We start from the raw sequence: 22,761 nt of genomic DNA on the forward strand, positions 1-22,761 counted from the left end.
TCACTCAGACACTCACAGACACGCAGAGACACACTCACGCAGAAGACTCACAGACACACACTCACAGACACACACACACAGACACACACACACACACACACACACACACACAGACACACAGACACAGACACACACACACAGGCACACTCACAGACACACAGGCACACTGACAGACACACAGGCACACTGACAGACACACAGGCACACTGACAGACACACAGGCACACTGACAGACACACACACACACACACACACACACACACACACACACACACACACACAGGCACACTGACAGACACACAGGCACACTGACAGACACACAGGCACACTGACAGACACACAGGCACACTCAACAGACACACAGGCACACTCACAGACACACAGGCACACTCACAGACACACAAGCACACTGACAGACACACACCACACACACACAGGCACACTGACAGACACACAGGCACACTCACAGACACACAGGCACACTCACAGACACACAGGCAACTCAGACACACAGGCACACTGACAGACACAGGCACACTGACAGACACACAGGCACACTGACAGACACACACACACACAGGCACACTGACAGACACACAGGCACACTGACAGACACACAGGCACACTGACAGACACACAGGCACACTGACAGACACACAGGCACACTGACAGACACACAGGGCACACTCACAGACACACAGGCACACTCTCAGACACACAGGCACACTCACAGACACACAAGCACACTGACAGACACACACACACACACACAGGCACACTGACAGACACACAGGCACACTCACAGACACACAGGCACACTCACAGACACACAGGCACACTCACAGACACACAGGCACACTCACAGACACACAGGCACACTCACAGACACACAGGCACACTGACAGACAGACACACACACACACACACACACACACACACACCACACACACACACACACACACACACACACACACACAGGCACACTGACAGACACACAGGCACACTCACAGACAGACACACAGGCACACTGACAGACACACAGGCACACTGACAGACACCCAGGCACACTGACAGACACACAGACACACAGGCACACTCACAGACACACAGGCACACTCACAGACACACAGGCACACTCTCCACAGACACACAGGCACACTCTCAGACACACAGGCAACACTGACAGACACACAGGCACCACTCCACAGACACACTGGCACACTGACAGACACACACACACACAGGCACACTGACAGACACACAGACACACTGACAGACAAACAGGCACACTGACAGACACACAGGCACACTCACAGACACACAGGCACACTCACAGACACACAGGCACACTCACAGACACACAGGCACACTCACAGACACACAAGCACACTGACAGACACACACACACACACAGGCACACTGACAGACACACAGGCACACTGACAGACACACAGGCACACTCACAGACACACAGGCACACTGACAGACACACAGGCACACTCAGACACACAGGCACACTCACAGACACACAGGCACACTGACAGACACACACACACACACAGGACACTGACAGACACACAGGCACACTCACAGACACACAGGCACACTCACATACAGACACACATGGCACACTGACAGACACACAGACACACAGGCACACTCACAGACACACAGCACACTCACAGACACACAGGCACACTCCACAGACACACAGGCACACTCACAAACACACAGGCACACTCACAGACCACACAGGCACACTCACAGACACACAGGCACACTCACAGACACACAGGCACACTCACACACTCACAGACACTCAGTCTGTCACTCACACACTCACCGGGTCACACGTGGCAGCAGTGGGGTCTCCGCACGGCAGTGGGCCCTCTCCAAGACATGGGACACACAGCGCAGCGTGGGCCTCAGCAGCAGCAGCAGCAGCAGCAGCAGCAGCAGGTACCCCCCCCCCCCCGAAGCGGCCGACGCCGCAGCACGCTCCCCGGACACCCCCCGGGCAGCAAGCGAGATCGGGGCAGGTGATTAGGGGGAGATCATGGGCGGACTGGCGCAGGAGGCGCGCACGGGGGAAGCTGGGTTGGCACTTCCCCCTCCGTCCCATGTGGGGAGCGGAGGGTGCGGGGGGGCTGGATCGCGTGCTTGTTTTGGGCTTCCCCCTCCGTCCCACGTGGGGAGCGGAGGGTGCGGGGGGGGGGGCTGGATCGCGTGCGGCTCTTGTTTTGGGCTTCCCCCTCCGTCCCACGTGGGGGAGCGGAGGGGGGGGGGCTGGGTATGCGCGCGGGGCTTGGTTTGGCTTCCCCCTCCGTCCCACGTGGGGAGTGGGGGGGGGGGAGGGATGCGGGGGATTCTGGGTTGCTGGGGGAACAGGCAGCGCAAATGGCAGGACACTTTGCTTGCCCTGTGCACGCGCGCCGGGACCACAGGATTTGCCGCCATTTTTTTAAACTTTTTTTTTAACCCAATCAGGGAGGGGGATTATTTATTTATTTATTTAAAAAAAAAAAAATTGGCACGAGCAGGGGAATTCATTGAGCTGCAGCACGGGTCACAAGCTGCCTAAATCCACTCGCAACGGGCGACTGGTTATCATTATTTGTCGAGCACTGTATATATATATATATATATATATATATATATACACATATATATATATATATATATATATATATATATATATATATATATATATATATATATATATATATATATATATATATATATATATATATATAATATATATATATATATATATTGTGACAAATGCCCCACTTTTGTAGTGCTGACGTCTGTCTGGGATCTTCCCGACACAGTCTTCTAGGGTTAATTATACAAGGATCATACAAAGTATTATGTTGCTTAACTCAGGCTTCTGCCTGCTTTATTTTCATCCCAGTTAGGGACTGCAGCTTTAACATGTGTAGGCAGGACGCACTCAACTATTAACCTTCAGTGGTTTACTCATATCAGTGTTATTATATTTCCCACACTGTTACTTCAAGAAACAAAAACCAAATCATATAAAAAATCCTATTCCACTCAGGGATCTAACTACACAGCAGAATCAGCCTCTCTAATTGCTGCTGGGCCAACTAACCTGGTTCCCCAGCTTAAAACAATGCCCTCTCATTTAAGGTCACTAGATACAGTATACAGTCTTTTAGATACCGCAATAAACGTTTGTTTGTCTTATCTGTTCATGGTGGGAACTCGGTCCCAAGTGTCCAGGCAAATCCTCTGGTACTGCGATACTTGAAGGGGGCGTCCTCCCCGAACTGGATGCAGGGAAGCAGCGAAACCCCCAGCCTCCAGGCTCTAAGAAGAGAGAGTGAAAAGCAACCCTCTCTGCTCTAAATACCTGTTCTAGTGATTAGGAGTGCAGGTGAGGGAGAACTAGATACATTGTAAACTGTGGTCTGGATTTTCCATCCACCAGCCTGAGTAAATGTGAAGCTGTGGAACGGAAAATTTTGCACTATTCCTGCACTTTCTGACCTAAAACCAGGCACAAAGCTGCCTAATATCTTTGGACTATGTCACAATATATATATAATTAGATTCACCATTCACCATTTCATTAGTCCTTAATGTTAATGAAAACAAAGGAAATTGTTCACACATTTAAAAAAAATGATTAAACACACTTTGTGGATTATTCATTAAACTGCCGTGGTGCTGCTTCGCACGGAAACTCCTATTGACTACAATGGGGGTTTGGTGTGACAGTGCCCCAATCGGCACTATTGCAGTTTAATGAATACGCCCTATAGATTTCTCTCTTTTTTTAAATTTGAACCATTAAACCTATCAACCTATCAAACCCCGTGGTGCTGTGTTAGGCTGCGCTTATAGTAAGCGCGACGTGACTGGAGCGACGTGGCGGCGCGACATTTTGTAGCCTGTCAAATTGGATTTTTCAGAGGCTGTTGTCACATGTGACAGCCTCTGAACCAATCAATGGCCAGGTCACTTGCGACGTCGCGGCAAAGCGAAATACAACTTTCGTGGGTGGCGACGGCGATGGGTGATGTCATCCTTTGCGTCGCTGTCTCGCGCACTATAAGTGCGTCCTTAGAGTGCAGACTATTTTTTTTACCACAGGGGTTCTCATCTCCAGTCCTTAAGACCAACAGGTCAGGTTTTCATGACATCCCTGCTTCAGCACAGGTGGCTCAATCAGTCCCAGCTTCAGCACAGGTGGCTCAATCAGTCCCAGCTTCAGCACAGGTGGCTCAATCAGTCCCAGCTTCAGCTCAGGTGGCTCAATCTCCATGCTTCATCACAGGTGGCTCAATCAGAGGCTCAGTCTTCGACTGAGCCTCTGATTGAGCCACCTGCGCTGAAGCTGGGATATCCTTAAAACCTGACCGGTTAGGGGGGATTGATTACAGGAGTTGAGAACCCCTGCTTTACAACATATACTAAGCCATTTGCTGGAATACAAATGTGTGTGTTAGAAAAAGTTGATGACAGTGTCTCAGGATTGGAAATCAATCTACATTACTCCTCCTTTATGTTTACCATCTAATTTAAAGGGAGATTAATTGTGCTGTCGTGGCCTTTTAAACATTGACATCTGCACAATCATTAAAAACCATTAGGAATGGGAGGAAGTATTTTCCACGGTTATACAGTATGAATCACTGTATTGGTTTGGTTTGAATGGGATCTGGAATTGTTGTTACAATAGGAAGTAAAAACAAATAAGGTTCATGGTGCATAATGGGAGCTTTCTACATGCCTTGAAGTCCCTAGAATATATGTGACCACGTCCACAACACTACATAATACAGTACTATAGGAGAAACATGTACTGATGCAACTGCAAGTTACAGACTGCTTGCCTTGAGAATTCTGCACTTAATTCCATCTCACGCTGCGATATTCCTGCAGTCAGACTAATGGCCCGTCGGATTAACACAGAAAGGGTCCCTGCTTCTGAATGAGACTAATGCGGTGTGCATCTTACTGGGAGCCCTGCACAGGAATTCTACCGGGAGCCCTGCACTGTGAATCCTACACAGGAGCCCTGCACATGCATTCTGGGGTCGAGGCAGGCAGCAGGCAAAGGGTAGTCAGATCCGGTTCCGAGGTCGAGGCAAGCGGCAGGCAAGGGGTAGTCAGGTTCTGTTCCGAGGTCGAGGCAGGCGACAGGCAATGGGTATTCAGATTCAGTCCCAAGGTTAAGACAGGTAGCAGGCAAAACAAAGGCAAGAAGATATACAGGGGAAAAAAATGGAAAATACAATAGTGCAGACTGTATAAAAAATATATGTGCAAACAATAGTCTCTAAATAGGTCTCACTCACAATGAATCATGATATAGACGTATCAGAGATCCATCTCTCTCTGACAGGAGCCCTTTGTAATGGAAGCCCTCTGATGATTGAAGTTTTAGAGCTGTATATCTGGTGGGCTAGATCTGTCCATAAAGTACTGAGTGTACCTCCCGAGGATGGTAGAAAAGAAAGAGAGCACACAATAGTGTAGTACATAGGGGTATAATGTGGCACAAAAAGACATATAAATAATGCACTCACATTTGTACAAAATAAATGGTACGTTGGAGAGGACCATTGGTGACTCGTGGGGAGAGGCCGGTAATTCAGTCACTAGTAGATCCTTCCGCATACGTCTCATCCGCTAGCGTCACGTCCTGTGACGACTGCAGTCAGGGTGGAAGAAGTTGCCTGCCACTCCGATCTCTGCGACTTGCCAGCACCTCCTCGCTCCAATTCTCCGCACACAATGTCCTCCAACAGCTGATTCAATTTTACGCGTTTCATAGCTGTTGCCACTTCTTCAGGAATCGTATTGGTTGACCCCAAAAGCCTCCCATATATATAGCACAACCAGATACACTATTGGCTAATCTAGGGGGCTTGACATCAATCTATTTATACACATGAGCGTAATATACACAATAGGATTGGGATGAGTGTATAAATATACATACAAATGTATGTATATTTATACACTCATCCCAATCCTATTGTGTATATTACGCTCATGTGTATAAATAGATTGATGTCAAGCCCCCTAGATTAGCCAATAGTGTATCTGGTTGTTCTATATATATGGGAGACTTTTGGGGTCAACCAATATGATTCCTGAAGAAGTGGCAACAGCTACGAAACGCGTAGAATCGAATCAGCTGTTGGAGGACACTGTGTGTGGAGAATTGGTGCGAGGAGGTGCTGGCAAGTTGCAGACATCGGAGTGGCAAGCAGCTTCTTCCGCCCTGACTGCAGTCGTCACAGGACGTGACGCTAGTGGATGAGACGTATGCGGAAGGATCTCCTAGTGACTGAATTACCGGCGTCTCCCCACGATTCACCAACGGTCCTCTCCAACGTACCATTTATTTTGTACAAATGTGAGTGCATTATTTATATGTCTTTTTGTGCCACATTATACCCCTATGTACTACACTATTGTGCTCTCTTTCTTTTCTACCATCCTCGGGAGGTACACTCAGTACTTTATGGACAGATCTAGCCCACCAGATATACAGCTCTAATACTTCAATCATCAGAGGGCTTCCATTACAAAGGGCTCCTGTCAGAGAGAGATGGATGTTTGATACGTCTATAACATATTGATTCATTGTGAGTGAGACCTATTTAGAGACTATTGTTTGCACATATATTTTTTATACAGTCTGCACTATTGTATTTTCCATTTTTCCCCCTGTATATCTTCTTGAGAATTTGAGCGCTCCCCCCACCTGGAAGACAACGCAAGATTTCTGGACCTGGACAGTCCTTTAAGGGTGTAGAGCTTCTGTTTATTCATTTGTATTTCACAATTCACTTTTATGTACCATGGTTTTTGGTGAAGGTTATGTAATTCATGTATATATATATATATATATACAAATATAACTGTATGCTCATCTGCATGTCTTAGGCAGGTCTGCAACCCCGCTTTTCCCCATTATCACCCAGCATACAGCACTTCCACTGCAGCAAGGGATTCTGGGAAATGACATGCAAATGAGCACACAGTGTCACTTTTTGCCTCAATAACCATTTTTAACATGGTTCCCTATAGGAACCCTGGCTGTGCTCAAAGCTGTGACCATGCAGCAAGCTTAAGTCTATAGGGAACCATGTTAAAAATGGTTATTGAGGCAAAAAGTGACACTGTGTGCTCATTTGCATGTCATTTCCCAGAATCCCTTGCTGCAGTGGAAGTGCTATATGCTGGGTGATAATGGGGAAAGGCGGGGTTGCAGACCTGCCTAAGACATGCAGATGAGCATATAGTTATATTTGCATATTTGCTTTCCTGTGGAGGGTTTTTGTCACTTTTTTTACTCACCATAACTTAACTCAGTATTATGGTTTAGCCTATCCCATAGCCTCTCTTGCATTCCCAGTAAAATCAACCCCACACTGATCAGACCCATCAAGGTCGAAACAGCTGTCTGTGGGTGGTTTTCTGGTTATGCACCTTAACCCTGGCTGTGCTCAAAGCTGTGACCATGCAGCAAGCTTAAGCCTATAGGGAACCATGTTAAAAATGGTTTTTGAGGCAAAAAGTGACACTGTGTGCTCATTTGCATGTCATTTCCCAGAATCCCTTGCTGCAGTGGAAGTGCTGTATGCTGGGTGATAATGGGGAAAGGCGGGGTTGCAGACCTGCCTAAGACATGCAGATGAGCATACAGTTATATTTGCATATTTGCTTTCCTGTGGAGGGTTTTTGTCACTTTTTTTTACTCACCATAACTTAACTCGGTATTATGGTTTATAGGTTAACAGTTATTATATTATATATTTTTATCACATTTATTAATTTCACTATTAGAAGCGCCCGGTGTCAATTTTTCTTTGTTAAAACAAAGGCAAGGCAGAGCTCAGATAAGAGAAGGTACAAGTACTTTGCACGAGCAAAGTTGGATAGCAACTGTCTGCTACTTAAAGGCCAGAGGCACCAGCTGGCAATGAGATCCAAAGCAAGGCTTTCTTCCTGTCAGGGGAGTAAGGGCAGGTTTTGCCAGGAAGCAAGATGGCAATTGTAGCTTCGGACAAGATGATGTCACTTCCTGTCAGCAGTCATCCTGGATGTTCAGACAGATTCCTTATAGTATCCTTAAAGTATCCCCCCCTTCAGTGTCGAACTCTGGGGCGTCTAGGTCTTGTTATTTCCGGCTAATGACTGTGGAACACCTCGACTAGGGCTGGAGCATGAAAATACTGAGACTTCACCCAGCTTCTTTCCTCAGGACCATACCCCTTCCAATCAACTAGATATTGTATCGATCCTCTGGAGTTACGAGAATGAAATATCTGTCGCACCTCGCATTCAATTTGACCCTCAACATTTACTGGACTAGGAGGAGGAGGATCCTCAGAAAAGCGATTCCTCACCACAGGTTTCAGGAGAGACACATGGAAAGTGGTGGGAATTTTTAATGAGGAGGGGAGCTCCAGCTGAAAGGTGACATCATTTATCTTCCGAATTATGTTGTATGGACCAATGCACTGTTGTCCGAGTTTAGCAGATGGGTGGCATAAACGGACATTTCGCCTTGAAAGCCATACCTTATCCCCGATGGACTATGGGTGTGATGTCCTCCAGTGCTTATCTGCTGATCTCTTTTGTCTCTCGGTAGCCAAGCGAAGGGTTGCCTGAATCCCCTTCCAAAAGTCCTGTAACTTCTGTGCCCTAGTATCAGCAGCTGGGAAACATACTAGTGGAGAATGAAGGGGAAGGGTACGGGAATGGTAACCCCAAGCTGCAAAAAATGGGGAACAGCCCATGGAGTCATGTGATAGACTGTTGCGGGCAAACTCTGCCAGTGGTAGGAGACCTGCCCAATCATTCTGATGGTCGTTAGTATAGCACCTGAGGTATTATTCCAGGGATTGATTGGTGCGCTCAGTTTTCCCATTAGATTGTGGGTGGTAAGCAAATGAAAAATGGAGATCAATCCCCAATCGACTGCAAAACGCCTTCCAAAAATTTTAAATAAAATGACACCCCCTGTCTGAGATGATCTGTAAAGGCAGTCCATGCAGACGAATTACAGTACCTCCTTGTTGATGTCTGCCAGTTCAGAAGAGCTTTTTTAGGGGTACAAAATGAGCCTGTTTTGTACTGTACAATGGTAAACAATAACGAAAATTGTAGTCATGTCTGGAGAGGGTGAAGTTCCACAATAATGTTTATGGAAAGGGGTGTTCAAGGACTGGAGGTTACAGGCAGTGACTAAAGAAGGAAACAAGGAAGTGTTCTGGGAACTATAGTTCGGCACACACTACAGGCCTAGACGAAGTCCTGTACCTCTGTTTTTAATTCTGGACACCAAAAGGTCCTCTCAAGGAGCTCAGATATTTTCTGAACCCCCTGGTGGCCTGCGAGTTTGGATTTGTGTCCCTATTGAAGAACCTCCTGCCGAAGGAGAGGGGAAAGAAGAGTTTGGATGGGGGAATGGTTATTCCAGCGGGGATCTTGGTCTGGGCTTTTTGAATACGATGAAGAATCGTAATAGCAGACACAATCTTAGATGAGGGAATGATGGGACCCTTATCTGTCTAATCAGTGTCATCCGTGGAGAACTGGTGTGATAGGGCATACGCCAATACATTTTTGGAAACTGGGCGGTAGTAGATCACGTAATTAAAGTGGCTAAAAAAGAGTGTCCATCTATCCTGGCGAGTGTTTAACCTGCGTGCCCCCTTGAGGTATTCCAAGTTTTTATGATCTGTAAGAATCGTGACTGGAACAGCGGTTCCCTCAAGAAGGTGTTTCTATTCCTCCAGAGCCCTTTCAACGGCTAGAAGTTCATGATTTTCCACATCATAGTTGTGTTCAACGGGAGAAAACTTTTTAGTGAAGAAGGAACACGGATGTAGCCGACCCTGAAACTCACTTCTCTGTGACAGGACTGCGCCAACGTCAGATGCATACACTTTGACGATAAAAGGATGATGAGGATCGGGGTGTTTCAGGATGGGTGCAGAGGAAAAAAGTTTATTGAGCTTCAGAAAAGCCACCTGAGCCTGCAGAGTCCAGTTCATGTGATCTGCCTGTTTTTTTGTTGTGGCTGTGATGGGTGCAACGATTATGGAGAAATCCCGAATTAATCGCCTGTAATAATTTGCGGAGCCCAGGAATCTCTGGATGGCTTTTAATCCCTTAGACACTGGCCAGTCCAGAAAAGCAGCAACCTTGGCAGGGTCCATTTCTATTCCCTGGGCAGAGATAATGTATCAGAGAAAAGAAAGACGGGATTTCTCAAATTCACATTTCTCGAATTTAGTGAAGAGGTTGTTCTCCAGGAGGTATTTAAGGACCTCCCTCACCTGCTGATGATGATGTTGTTCCAGGGTTTTAGAATAGATGAGAATATCTTCAATGTATACGATAACTTAGGAGTCTGACATGTTTCTGAAAATTTTGTTCACGAAGAACTGGAACACTGCTGGTGCATTGCATAGGCAGAAGGGCATCACCAAGTACTCTTAGTGGCCATCCCGTGTGTTGAAACCAGGTTTCCACTCGTCACCCTGCCTTATCCTTATAAGGTTATAGGCCCCTCTTAAATCGAGCTTGGTAAAAAATGTTGCCCCATGTAGACGATCAAAGAGTTCGGTGATCAGAGGAAGAGGATACCGGTTCTAGACAGTAATTTTGTTCAAACCCCGGTAATCAATACAAGGTCTCAATGATCCATCCTTCTTTGCCACAAAGAAAAAACCTGCACCAGCAGGAGAACAGGATTTGCGAATGAATCCTCGCTTCAGGTTCACTTCAATGTATGGCCTCATCGCCTTGGTTTCGGTTCGGAAAGAGGATACATACGTCCACGAGGAGGAGTTATCCCAGGAAGGAGATCGATCATACAATCAAATGGTCAATGCATAGGTAATTCTTCGGCATGCCTCTTGTCGATGACCCGCTTTAGGTCAGAGTAACAGGCCGGGAGACCGGGTATGTCCTCCAGTGCAGGTAGTAGAAGAGTACCCCCAGGATGACAGAGTGAAATACATTTGCCATGGCAGGCAGATCCCCAAGTTATTATCTGACCCGAAATCCAGTCAATCTGGGGATTGTGGGTACGGAGCCAGGGAAGCCCTAGAACCACATTGATGGCTGGTGAATTGATGACATCTAGCTGGACGATTTTGTGGTGCAAAACACCAACTGTAGCCCTGATTTGAACCGTCTCTTGTGATACGACCCCCAATCCCAATGGTCTACCATCAATGGAAGAGATACCTAGGGGTACGTCCTTCCTTTGGAGAGGAATCTTGATCCATTGAGCGAAGGCCTTATCCACAAATATACCAGCGGCTCCGGAGTCCATGAAAGCCTTGGTTATCACAGAATTGAATTGCCAGGATAGGCAGATGGGGACCATCAAATGACAAGGAGATGGGGAGAAGGTGCAGATACCAGAGGAAACTCCCTTACTTGCTCTGGGCATGGGCGTTTCCCGATTTCTTAGGACAGATTCGTACCATGTGACCCTTCTTGCCGCAGTAGAGGCACAACCCCAATGATCGCCGATGCTGCTTCTCCCTTTCTGTCAAACGCAAATTACCCAATTGCAGGGGTTCTGTTGGATCTCCACGTGGAACCGCTATGGGTACCAGCTTTGCTCCCTCATATGCCAACCTATTTTTAGGTTGGTGGGAGTCGGTCCACGTGTTTGGAGATAACAATCCCTGTCGACAATTTATCACTTTTTATAGACGGTACATAGATGATTTGATTTTTATTTGGGATGGAGGGGTATTTCACTTTTATTTTTTATTGAATATCTTAATCACAAGGATTTCAATTTAAAATTCACTTATACGTATGATCTTCATCATATACAATACTTAGATTTACTTTTATTTATTAATATTAATATGATGATCAGTTCAGATGTATACAGAAAAAATAACTCACGTAACACTTATTTGAGGGCAGACAGCTGCCATCCCAGGTCTCTTCTCAATTCTATTCCTAAAGGACAACTCATATGATTAAAACGAATATGCTCTAATAATGAGGACTTCCTTAAACAATCACAGGAACTCCTAACTAGATTTGAAGAAAGGGGCTATTCAATTTCAAATCTCAAGGGGTCATTTGATGAAGTGGCAGGCATGAGAAGGGATGACCTTCTGGCTAAACATAGAAAAATAAAGAGATCCAGTGATACTGGGATGGTAATAACCCAGTTTTTGTCACCCAACATAATGTACAAGCAAACTGTATAAAAAATATTGTTAAAAAACACTGGGGTATTTTATCTACAGACCCATTGTTAAAAAAGGTTTATACAGTATAGAGGGCCCACGCTTCGTATTTTAAAAAGCTAAGACTATAACGAATTATGTTTCCAGAAGTCTTTTTTCTTCTTCCAACCTCACACAGGGTGGTAATCTTCCTAAAGGATGTTTTAAGTGCTTGAATTGTGTTTCGTGTGCTTATATGGAATCATGTTCTAGTTTTGTATCATTTAATACAGGACAACAATTCCCTATCATATCATTTATAAACTGCAATACCACATTCACATTCTATCTTTTCGACTGTGGATGTGGTAGGCAATATTAGAGGAGGTAATAGAATGGAATTATTAGACAAAATGGAATTTTACTGGATATTCACCTTAAATACCAGAATACCAAATGGTTTAATCTCGGATTGGGATCTGAGCCCATTTTTGCATTAAACTGACTGCATATTGGATAAATTGAATAGAGGTGACATATTTCCTGTTCTGAATACTAAGTATGTACAAATCATATATAGTTCTTGTTGGTATACTTCTCTCTCAGTGATACAGTAGGTATTATGGATTTTCAATACCATTCTTATTATTTTTTATAGAGATTTATATAAATGGTATTGATAAAATAATTACATGATTATACAGTATGATTATTAAATCATGTTATTTAACAACTTTTTTTATGTTTATATCCAATATCTCACTCTCGATTTCTTTTATGCATCAACTACTTAGATGTGATCTGAACGATTTTGACCCTATATTCTCATTTGTCTAAATTCATGTTTATATTCTTTTTCTAATTTGAGAATATTGGGGTCTAATTGTTCATTACAATATGCTTCTCAATTTAAAACTTATTTGTATGTTCCTTAGTTTATATCTTTTTTCTTCTTTTTCTTTTTCATTTATTATTAAATATTTTATATGATGTGTTCATGTATTGTTCTGTTTTTAATGGTTGTTGAGATAAAGGCATTGTACACTGCCAGGTCTTTGTTATCAAGCAAAGTTTTTCTTGTGGGGATTATGTTTTGTTTCCGTGTTAATAAAGTTTTTGTTTGTCTGTTTACGTGTATTGATGCGCTGACGTCACCACCCCGTGCCGCGCATGACGCGTCATTCGTGCCGTGTTCAGGCAGCGGACGGAAGGGGACAGATGGCGGGAAAATACAGGTATATCAGATACCTGGTAAGTGAGGATCAGTATGCACCTTGATAAAGAGCATGTCGCTCGAAACGCGTTGGTGGGGGCCCGTGGGCTCGTTTTTGTAGCTGATGCTCTGATCCATTAAATGTTTTTATTTATCGGACACACTCTCTTGCAGTTTTTTCTTCTTTTTTCTACCGTTCATAGTGGTGCTCCAACTTTCCTTTGCCTGCCTGTTTGGATTTCGTGGAGAAACGGAAGCACACACCTGTGGAGGAACATCACACAGAAGACCACACAGATGTGAGTTATATTACTCTTGTACACCCTATTATTTGTCCACATCGATGCTTATATGTCTGGACACTAGCCAGTGGGAGTTTTTACTATTCCTGAAGTGGAACTCCATCCAGCTATTCGATTATCTGTGGATAGTGGTGTAGTCATTATTTGACAATTGGTCTATACATTCATGTGTGATACTTCAAGGATTTTCACAGTGGATATTCATTGTACTCATTATGTGCTTATTTAAGCTATTTATCTTTGTTTGAGCACCATACAGCTTTTTTTCTCTTTGCTTCCATTGGATCTCCAGGCATTTCATTGGAAGGAGCCTGAATAGGTGGAGTCAGCGGAAAAGACCGGAATCTGTGAGCACAATCCTGCTCCTGATGTCTCTCCCTCATCTGAAGGTCCAGGAACATGCAAAGGGCGATCAGTTCTTCCAGATCTGCGGGTAGGTCCTTGTACGTCAATTCAGCCTCTCCTCAATGCCCTGATGGAAAGCAGCCTTCAAAGCCCCGTGGTTTCAATCGGTCTCTACTGCCAGGGTCCTAAACTCGATAGCATATTGTCCCATAGTGCGGGAGCCTTGTTTTAACTGTAGTAGTGCAAATTCAGCGGAAGCCGCACGGCTGGGGGTATTAAAGATTTGCATTAAAGCGACGGAATCATCCAACAAAGGGTAACCCTTTTCATAAAGAGGTGACGCCCAAGCTAATATTTCATCCATGAGGAGCGAGAAGATATATGCCACTAGAGAGCGGTTGGAAGAGGAGGAGGACGGTTGTGTGTCGAACTGCACCTGGCACTGGTTCAGGAATCCTCTGCAACCCAAGGGGACCACTCCATTGCGGACAGGAGTAGGGATCCGAGGCTCCCTTAGGAACACAGATACTGGTGCAACGTCACTATCTAAAGACGCGGGCATAGATGGGGTCACCCTGGTGGTACTGAGGTGACTGCACAGGGTATACAGCATAGTGGAGATTGAATCCAGTTTCTGATCCAGCGTAGCTAGATGGGTGGCAAGGTTTCCCAGAAGTTGGCCCTGACGGGTAACAGCGTTCGCTACCTCTGCAGGGTCCATTGCATGCCTTGTGCAACGTGTAACATTGCTGACTGCAGGACAGGATACGGACCCACAGGGCAGAGGTACACTGGCGACACACTTTATTCGAGCTCGGCTAGTCCCACGAATTCGGGTATACCCGGGTGTATTGAGGTTTGTGACTGTTTTCTGCCGGAGTGCATTGAGGTATTTTCCAGGCAGGGATTGAAGCATTTTATTCCCGCTGGCTGCAATACTGCACAGTATATATATATATACTGCATTACAATTCATGAATTTATGCCATCTGGTAGACACGCGAAGCATTGCAGCCTATTAAATCCTAATCATTATCATTTAACAGATCAGCCGCCCGTCAGCCAGGCATGAACCCAGGCTGGGAAGGCAAACGCAACGGGGCTTGTCAGAGGTGAGGAGCGGCGCATTCCAGGTATCTGCCAGGTACATACTGGGTATTTGCTCGAATAAAGTGTGTCGGTGCAGTAGGGAGTAATACACTGACCTTGGCCTGGGATAAGAGGCCTGACATTCAGGGGTAATCAGGTCCGGTTCTGAGGTCGAGGCAGGCGGAAGGCAAAGGGGTAGTCAGGTCCGGTTCCAAGTTCGAGGCAGGTGGCAAGCAAAGGGTAGTCAGGTACGGTTCCGAGGTTGAGGCAGGCAGGCCGCAAGCAAAGGGTAGTTAGGTCTAGTTCTGAGATCGAGGCTGGCGGCAGGCAAGGGGTAGTCAGGTCCGGTTCCGAGGTCGAGGCGGGCGGCAGACAAGGGGTAGTCGGGTTCGGTCCTGAGGTTGAGACAGGCAGCAGGCAAAACAAAGGCAAGGCAGAGCTCAGACAGGACAAGGTACAAGTACTTTGCACGAGCAAAGTTGGATAGCAACTAACTGCTACTTAAAGGCCAGAGGCAGCTGCTGGCAATGAGATCCAAAACGAGGCTTACTTCCTGTCAGGGGAGTAAGGGCAGGATTTTCCAGGAAGCAAGATGGCCATGGTAGCTTCGGACAAGATGATGTCACTTCCTGTAAGCAGTCATCCTGGATGTTCAGACAGTTCCCTTATAGCGTGGTCCTCCAGCGGCACCGTGACATCACATGGGATCCGATTTTCACTCTGTGGGACAGCTGCAGTGAGGCGAGATGGGTGAGTACTAGGGTATATAGCAAGGTAAGTGAAAGGATTATGAGCACTGCAAAAAAATGCATCAGGCTGGCGGCAACGTGCAGAAGAAAAACTTTATTGTGGCATATAAGCCCTGATTAAAACGACATACAAAACAATTCTCTGACGCGTTTCGTCTTTACGACTTTATCAAAGAGTGCTTTATGGTAACCAGAGATGTGCCCTAAATAGCCATAAGTTCCCACGCGAGGATGGGAGTACCCGCCCTCCTATGATGTAATCTCCACGACTTAAAGAGTTTATGCAAATTTGAAAAGGACGGCTCTCACAGCGTAATGTGGAGGGATTAACTCTATTGCTGCTGAAATAATATGAGAACCGGTATTAAGCAAGTAATGAGATTGGCAAGGAACATATGGTGTCATTTAGAGGCAATCACCTAGCTTCAGAGCAAACTGACATATGGAGAACAACACATTTGACAAAACATATACATGAAATGGTGAAATGAATACATAAAGTGAAAAAATAATAAAAATAAAAACATATTATACATAGTAAATACATAGATACATAACCTAACATTGTGACTATATTGATGTACTAATATCATAGAAAAATATATATATATACATATACAGAATTCCATCAAATTGTTTTGTATGTCGTTTTAATCAGGGCTTATATGCCACAATAAAGTTTTTCTTCTGCACGCTGCCGCCAGCCTGATACATTTTTTTGCAGTGCTCATAGTCCTTTCACTTACCTTGCTATCTACTGCTGGGACGGATGCACGCCATGAGGAGAGCAGTGGTGGAGTTCCTTTCCCCCGGACCAACAGCTTACCGGCACTAGGAAGGCAGCTATGTGAGTTTCTACACTCTCTGCCGTGAGGACCCGCTGGGAACACGTGACCTGCCAGAGAAGGAACCGCCGGATGGGACATACATTCCGGTCAGGTTAGAGGTTTTCTTTCCCTTACAGCGGTTTGTCCCAATACAGTGTCTGGTTACATCTGCTGTCACTATCTGTTGCTTTATTACATGACCTGGGGATTAGACTACCCTGCTCATGAAGTATTTAACCCTGGATTCCCTGAAGACTCTCTGTTATATTTAAGTCTTCACCGACGCCAGTTTAGAGCACCCAACTAGGGAACACCTCCCTTACCAACCTGTATTTCAAAGGTATTGTGGTAGCTCATTGTATTGTTCGGTACGGATGTTTATGGACTGGATCCAGTGGTTCATTTTTTCTATACAATTTTCAGGCTGGTTTTTTGGCTTCTGTGCACACTAATTTTATTTATATCTTTTCATATTTTGGATATTATTCCTTTCACAATTACTGAGCATTTGGAGTTCTTTTTAATCAGGACTGTTATACTGGGACTAGTTACCTACTGTTTATCTATGGATGACACATTAGAAGATTTTGTTCAGGAGGATGGAGCAGACACTTGTATTTAGATGCAGTGACCACACAAAACGAAGCAGAAAAGCTGAACATGTTTTCGATGAAACCGGCAATGTGTTTTGTGAGGAATCATCAGATTTGGTGACTTATTTTCAAAGGTTAGAACAACTACTATCCCTTAACATCAGACTATGGTGGGACATAACCTCCTTGGATAACTATGTGAGAGTTAACAGAATTCCAAGGGGGTTACGCATTAAAAAATCTTCCACCTTTGGCTTTGTTAATAAGGACTTTGAAAATAAGTGGAGGATGGCTCTGGATGAATGCTCCTTTAAACTTATAGGATTGATTATAACTCATAAGAAAGACGAGAGATCTGCTTTGGAAAAAGAAATTAATGAGTTGAAAACCAAATTAAAATCCTTTAACAAAATGGAACATTTTACAAACAATGATCTTATCCTGTCCCAGAACATAGATGAGGTGGAGAATACGATTTTGGCAAAGAAACAGTCTAAATTTGAGAGGGATAAGCAAGACTATCTTAGACACCAGGTGTACTATTGGGAAAGGACCCAAAATCCAAATGTTAACCGATCCAGAGGCAGATCTAAATCCCCACAGAACAAATCTAATGATAGAGGCAATCAGGGTAAGGGTGCCCATCATCCTACCCCTAAGAAATCAATACTTAAAAACAAATATGCTGAAGCCTCTAGTGCGGATTCAGACCTCTCAGAAGGGGAAAATAGAAACACTTCAATTACATTTGAAAAAGATAAGCATGATGATCTCTGGAGGAAGAAAAATCCAGGAGGGGTATATCGTGATTCTTCCAATTCGGACCGAATGAGTCATACCATTCATACCAGTGAGGATGACATAAGACCATCCACCTCTTCTTCTGCACCCGCTTTTTTAGGACGCGGAGGTCAAAAAGGAAGAGGGGAATTCCAAAGAGGGGCCACGAAGAGGAATAAGTACAATTGATGGAGGACAATGTTATAAATATTTCCAACATTACATTGACTTTAGATCAACGTAGACTCCTCAATAAGGGGCTAAACTTTGCTCCACAAAGTAACTTTAACTCTTCTATACCATCATAGACTTACAGTGTTTCACTCGTAAACTGGCCCTAACGAAATTCTTTTCCACAGGTAATGTTCCAGCAGACGAATCAGGAGAGGTTCCGGATACCACTGAGAGGGATAATCTGAATGTTTGTGACATTAATCTACATAGACAAACTCTTTCATATAGGGAGCATTGTGCGGTTGCTGATTTGGAGGGTCTCCTTGATGACCAAGTTAGTAATCTACCATCCTATGATCTTTCTACTGACTTTTTCCAGCATGAGCATACAGGCTTCAAGAGGAAATCAATCTTCTGTGCCAATAATTCTAAGGGTCCCTTCATCTCTACTTTTGAGAAACTAGTGGAGAGGGACCTTAGAATCTTGGCAGAAGGGATTATGATTGGCCGCCCAAAGGGGGATAATCTGTCGAGGACTGAAAGACAGGAACTTGCAAAACTCCAAAAATATAAATCACTTATCATTAAAAAAGTGGATAAAGGAGGGGCAATTGTTGTTCAGTCCTCGGAGGATTATAATAAAGAATCGCTTAGGCAGTTAGGAGATGTTTCTTCATACAAAAAACTTAATGCTGATCCTACCCATAAGTTCCTTGAACAGCTTAAATCACATCTTGAATTGGGAGAGGTCCTTTATATTCTTGACCCAAAAGAGTTGGGTTTTCTGTACACACCAAACCCAATCATACCTATTTTTTATCATCTCCCAAAGATCCATAAAACCCTGATGCAGCCTCCAGGTAGGCCAATCGTGTCAGGCATTGGATCTTTGGGAGATGCTTTATCACGTTATGTAGATTTCTTTTTGCAGCCTTTAGTGCTAAGTCTACCATCTTTTATCAAAGACTCCAGACACTTAATTGAAGATTTAAAAACAATAAAATGGAACACCAATTGTATCTGGGTCACGATGGATGTGCAATCTTTGTACTCCATCATAGACCATAGACAAGGCATTGAGGCTGCACAACACTTTTTAAATAGATCTGATCTCTCCCCTGCACTTTGTGTATTTCTGATTGAATCTATTACCTTCCTACTCACGCACAACTACTTCTGCTACGACTCACAATTTTATTTGCAACTCACTGGCACTGCAATGGGCACGTCTTTTGCACCGTCTTATGCGAATCTTTTCATGGGGTTTTGGGAATCACTTTTTATTTATAGCGATTTGAATTTGTTTAGGCAGCACATTCTTTTTTATCGACGTTATATCGATGATCTGTTTTTCATTTGGGAGGGTGATGCACATACTCTGGACTTATTTATCCAGTCTTTAAATTCTAACAATTATAATTTACACTTCACTTACGAGCACAGTAGTAATCACATACACTATTTGGATATTCTTATTTATATTGACATTAGGGGAGAGATACAGACTGATGTGTACAGAAAGCCCAACTCAAGAAATACTTACCTTATGGCTAACAGTAACCATTCTTTACCCCTCAAAAAAGGAATACCAAAGGGACAATTTATGCGCCTTAGACGGTTGTGTTCAACTGAGGATAATTTCACAGAGCAGGCCCATTTACTGATTACTAGATTTAAAAACAGGGGATATCTAGAAAAGGATCTAGTAGAAACTTATACCCTAGTAAAAGCTATGTCAAGGGAATACCTTCTCTCCACAAATGTTAATAAAGAAAACAAATGGAGGAGGGTGGACAAATCCCAACCTGTACCATTGTTCATCACAAGACAGAGCAGTCAATCAAATGATATCCGTTCAATTATTGAAAAGCATTGGGATACCCTTAAATTAGACTCTGACTTACACAACATTACAAATGAAAGGCCCAAATTGGTTTTCCGTAGAGCCAAATCCCTGTCGACTCACCTGTCACCTAGTCTTTTCTCGTCACAAAGTGTAGGTAAGATTAGTAACATTCCAAAAGGTTTTTTTCACTGTGGACAGTGTAACATGTGCCAATACGCAAGACCCACAAAAGTAATTGATTGTCTTCAACCCAAAACCCAAAAAACAATTCAGTCCTTCATCAACTGTAATAGCAGCCATGTTGTTTACATGATTAGATGTGGGTGCAATAAGACATACATTGGTCGTACAATAAGAGCCTTAAAAACTCAAATTCAAGAACATGTACGTCTGATAAAGAAAAAGGATCTATTGCATCCGGTTCCTCAACATTTTTCCTCTTGCCAACATGGAGGCTTAAAGTGTTTTTCCTTTTTGGGACTTGAACATGTTCCTAATATGACAAGAGGTGGTAATAGACTTAAAATGCTTAATCAAAAAGAGATGTCTTGGATTTTTTGCATGGACAGCCTCCATCCACAAGGTCTAAATGTGGATTGGGAGCTGGCCCATTCTTGTAGACTGTTACTATAGTAGATATTCCCTTATTCCTTATTAATTTAATTGTGTATCCCCTTTATTTTTATAAAAGGGTTTGATTTAGCATGCGATTTAACATGTGGTTCCATTCTGCTTAATACGAATTGGCATTAATTTATCCTAAATGTTGGAATTATTACTAACTCAATCTGTGTTTATGAGTGATAGTAAAAATGTCTGTGATATTCCATATGCATTTACTATGTGGATGATTTACCCCCTTTAATTGTTTTAGGAGCTTTATGGCAATTCTCAGTGTTCTAATAATCAATGTGGAATATCCAATTTAGTGCTTAATGTACATATGGTTATTATTATTCACAGACAGCAGAATTTCTAGCACTTATGGTTTCCCTTACAATTATACTGTCTGTTACCAGAACACCTGTAAATGAAATACTTCATATTATTCTGCTCATTAGTCCCCTTATAACACTCCTGTTTTAATAGACATATTAATAGACATAGGATTCTTTACATGTGATACATGTTTTTTAATTATTAGCACATTTGGTGATATGAGTCTTTTATATAGTTATGATTCAGTTTTGATGGAATTCTGTATATGTATATATATATATATATATATATATATATATATATATATATATATACATATATTTTTCTATGATATTAGTACATCAATATAGTCACAATCTTAGGTTATGTATCTAAGTATTTACTATGTATAATATGTTTTTATTTTTATTATTTTTTCACTTTATGTATTCATTTCACCATTTCATGTATATGTTTTGTCAAATGTGTTGTTCTCCATATGTCAGTTTGCTCTGGCAGCTAGGTGATTGCCTCTAAATGACACCATATGTTCCTTGCCAATCTCATTACTTGCTTAATACCGGTTCTCATATTATTTCAGCAGCAATAGAGTTAATCCCTCCACATTACGCTGTGAGAGCCGTCCTTTTCAAATTTGCATAAACTCTTTAAGTCGTGGAGATTACATCATAGGAGGGCGGGTACTCCCATCCTCGCGCGGGAACTTATGGCTATTTAGGGCACATCTCTGGTTACCATAAAGCACTCTTTGATAAAGTCGTAAAGACGAAACGCGTCAGAGAATTGTTTTGTATGTCGTTTTAATCAGGGCTTATATGCCACAATAAAGTTTTTGCAGTGCTCATAGTCCTTTCACTTACCTTGCTATCTACTGCTGGGACGGATGCACGCCACGAGGAGAGCAGTGGTGGAGTTCCTTTCCCCCGGACCAACAGCTTACCGGCACTAGGAAGGCAGCTATGTGAGTTTCTACACTCTCTACCGTGAGGACCCGCTGGGAACACGTGACCCACCAGAGAAGGAACCGCCGTATGGGACATACATTCTGGTCAGGTTAGAGGTTTTCTTTCCCTTACAGCGGTTTGTCCCAATACAGTGTCTGGTTACATCTGCTGTCCCTATCTGTTGCTTTATTACATGACCTCCCAGCGTGTCCCCGTCACCTCTGCTCCCACGGCGGCTCTCCGCTCCGCTGCCCCGCTCCCTCAATGCCTTACCTCCTCCTCAGCAGACAGTTCCTCCACGGTGAACGCCGCATCTGCACGCACACGATTGGGGCGTGCGCACGGCAGCCTTACAGAAGGCGCGCGCCTAATCCTCTTACCTGCCCTTCCGTGCTACTGGCTCCTCCACTCATCGGCTGCAGGCTATTACCAGGTATCTTCCCCCTGTCTCCCTTCCTGCTTACCTGGACCTATCACTGCAGCCACTCAGTCAAGCCTCTGCTCCACCCCTTGCTACCATTGGCTCTCAGCCCTTTATAACCACTGTCTGCCCTCTCCGACGTCGCTCAGCATAGCTTCTCTGTGGCTCCCGTGTACAGTAACTTGTGCTTAGCTCTCTGTTCCAGCTCCTTGTTCCTGACCCTGACTCTGTTTAGATTTCCCTGGTTTGATCTCGGCTTGGCTTTACTACGTGTACCTCTCTACCCCTGGACTCTGCTTTGGATCTCACTACACTGCTGTCTCCTGCCCCTGACACTAGGCT

The 22,761-nt window shown here is 44.0% G+C and overlaps 1 protein-coding gene across 1 annotated transcript in view; it reads left to right on the forward strand.

Annotated features, from left to right (window-relative positions):
• LOC142470201 (uncharacterized) overlaps positions 1-9,495 on the forward strand; it is a 30,093-nt gene extending 20,598 nt beyond the window's left edge. Inside the window, exon 3 of the mRNA XM_075577177.1 lies at positions 9,338-9,495. Coding sequence (XP_075433292.1) covers positions 9,338-9,495 — 158 coding nt within the window. The remainder of the gene's footprint in view (positions 1-9,337) is intronic.
• Positions 9,496-22,761: the final 13,266 nt, after the last annotated feature.

This window comes from Ascaphus truei, chromosome 19 (genome assembly GCF_040206685.1).
Source record: "Ascaphus truei isolate aAscTru1 chromosome 19, aAscTru1.hap1, whole genome shotgun sequence".
Lineage (NCBI taxonomy): Eukaryota > Metazoa > Chordata > Amphibia > Anura > Ascaphidae > Ascaphus > Ascaphus truei.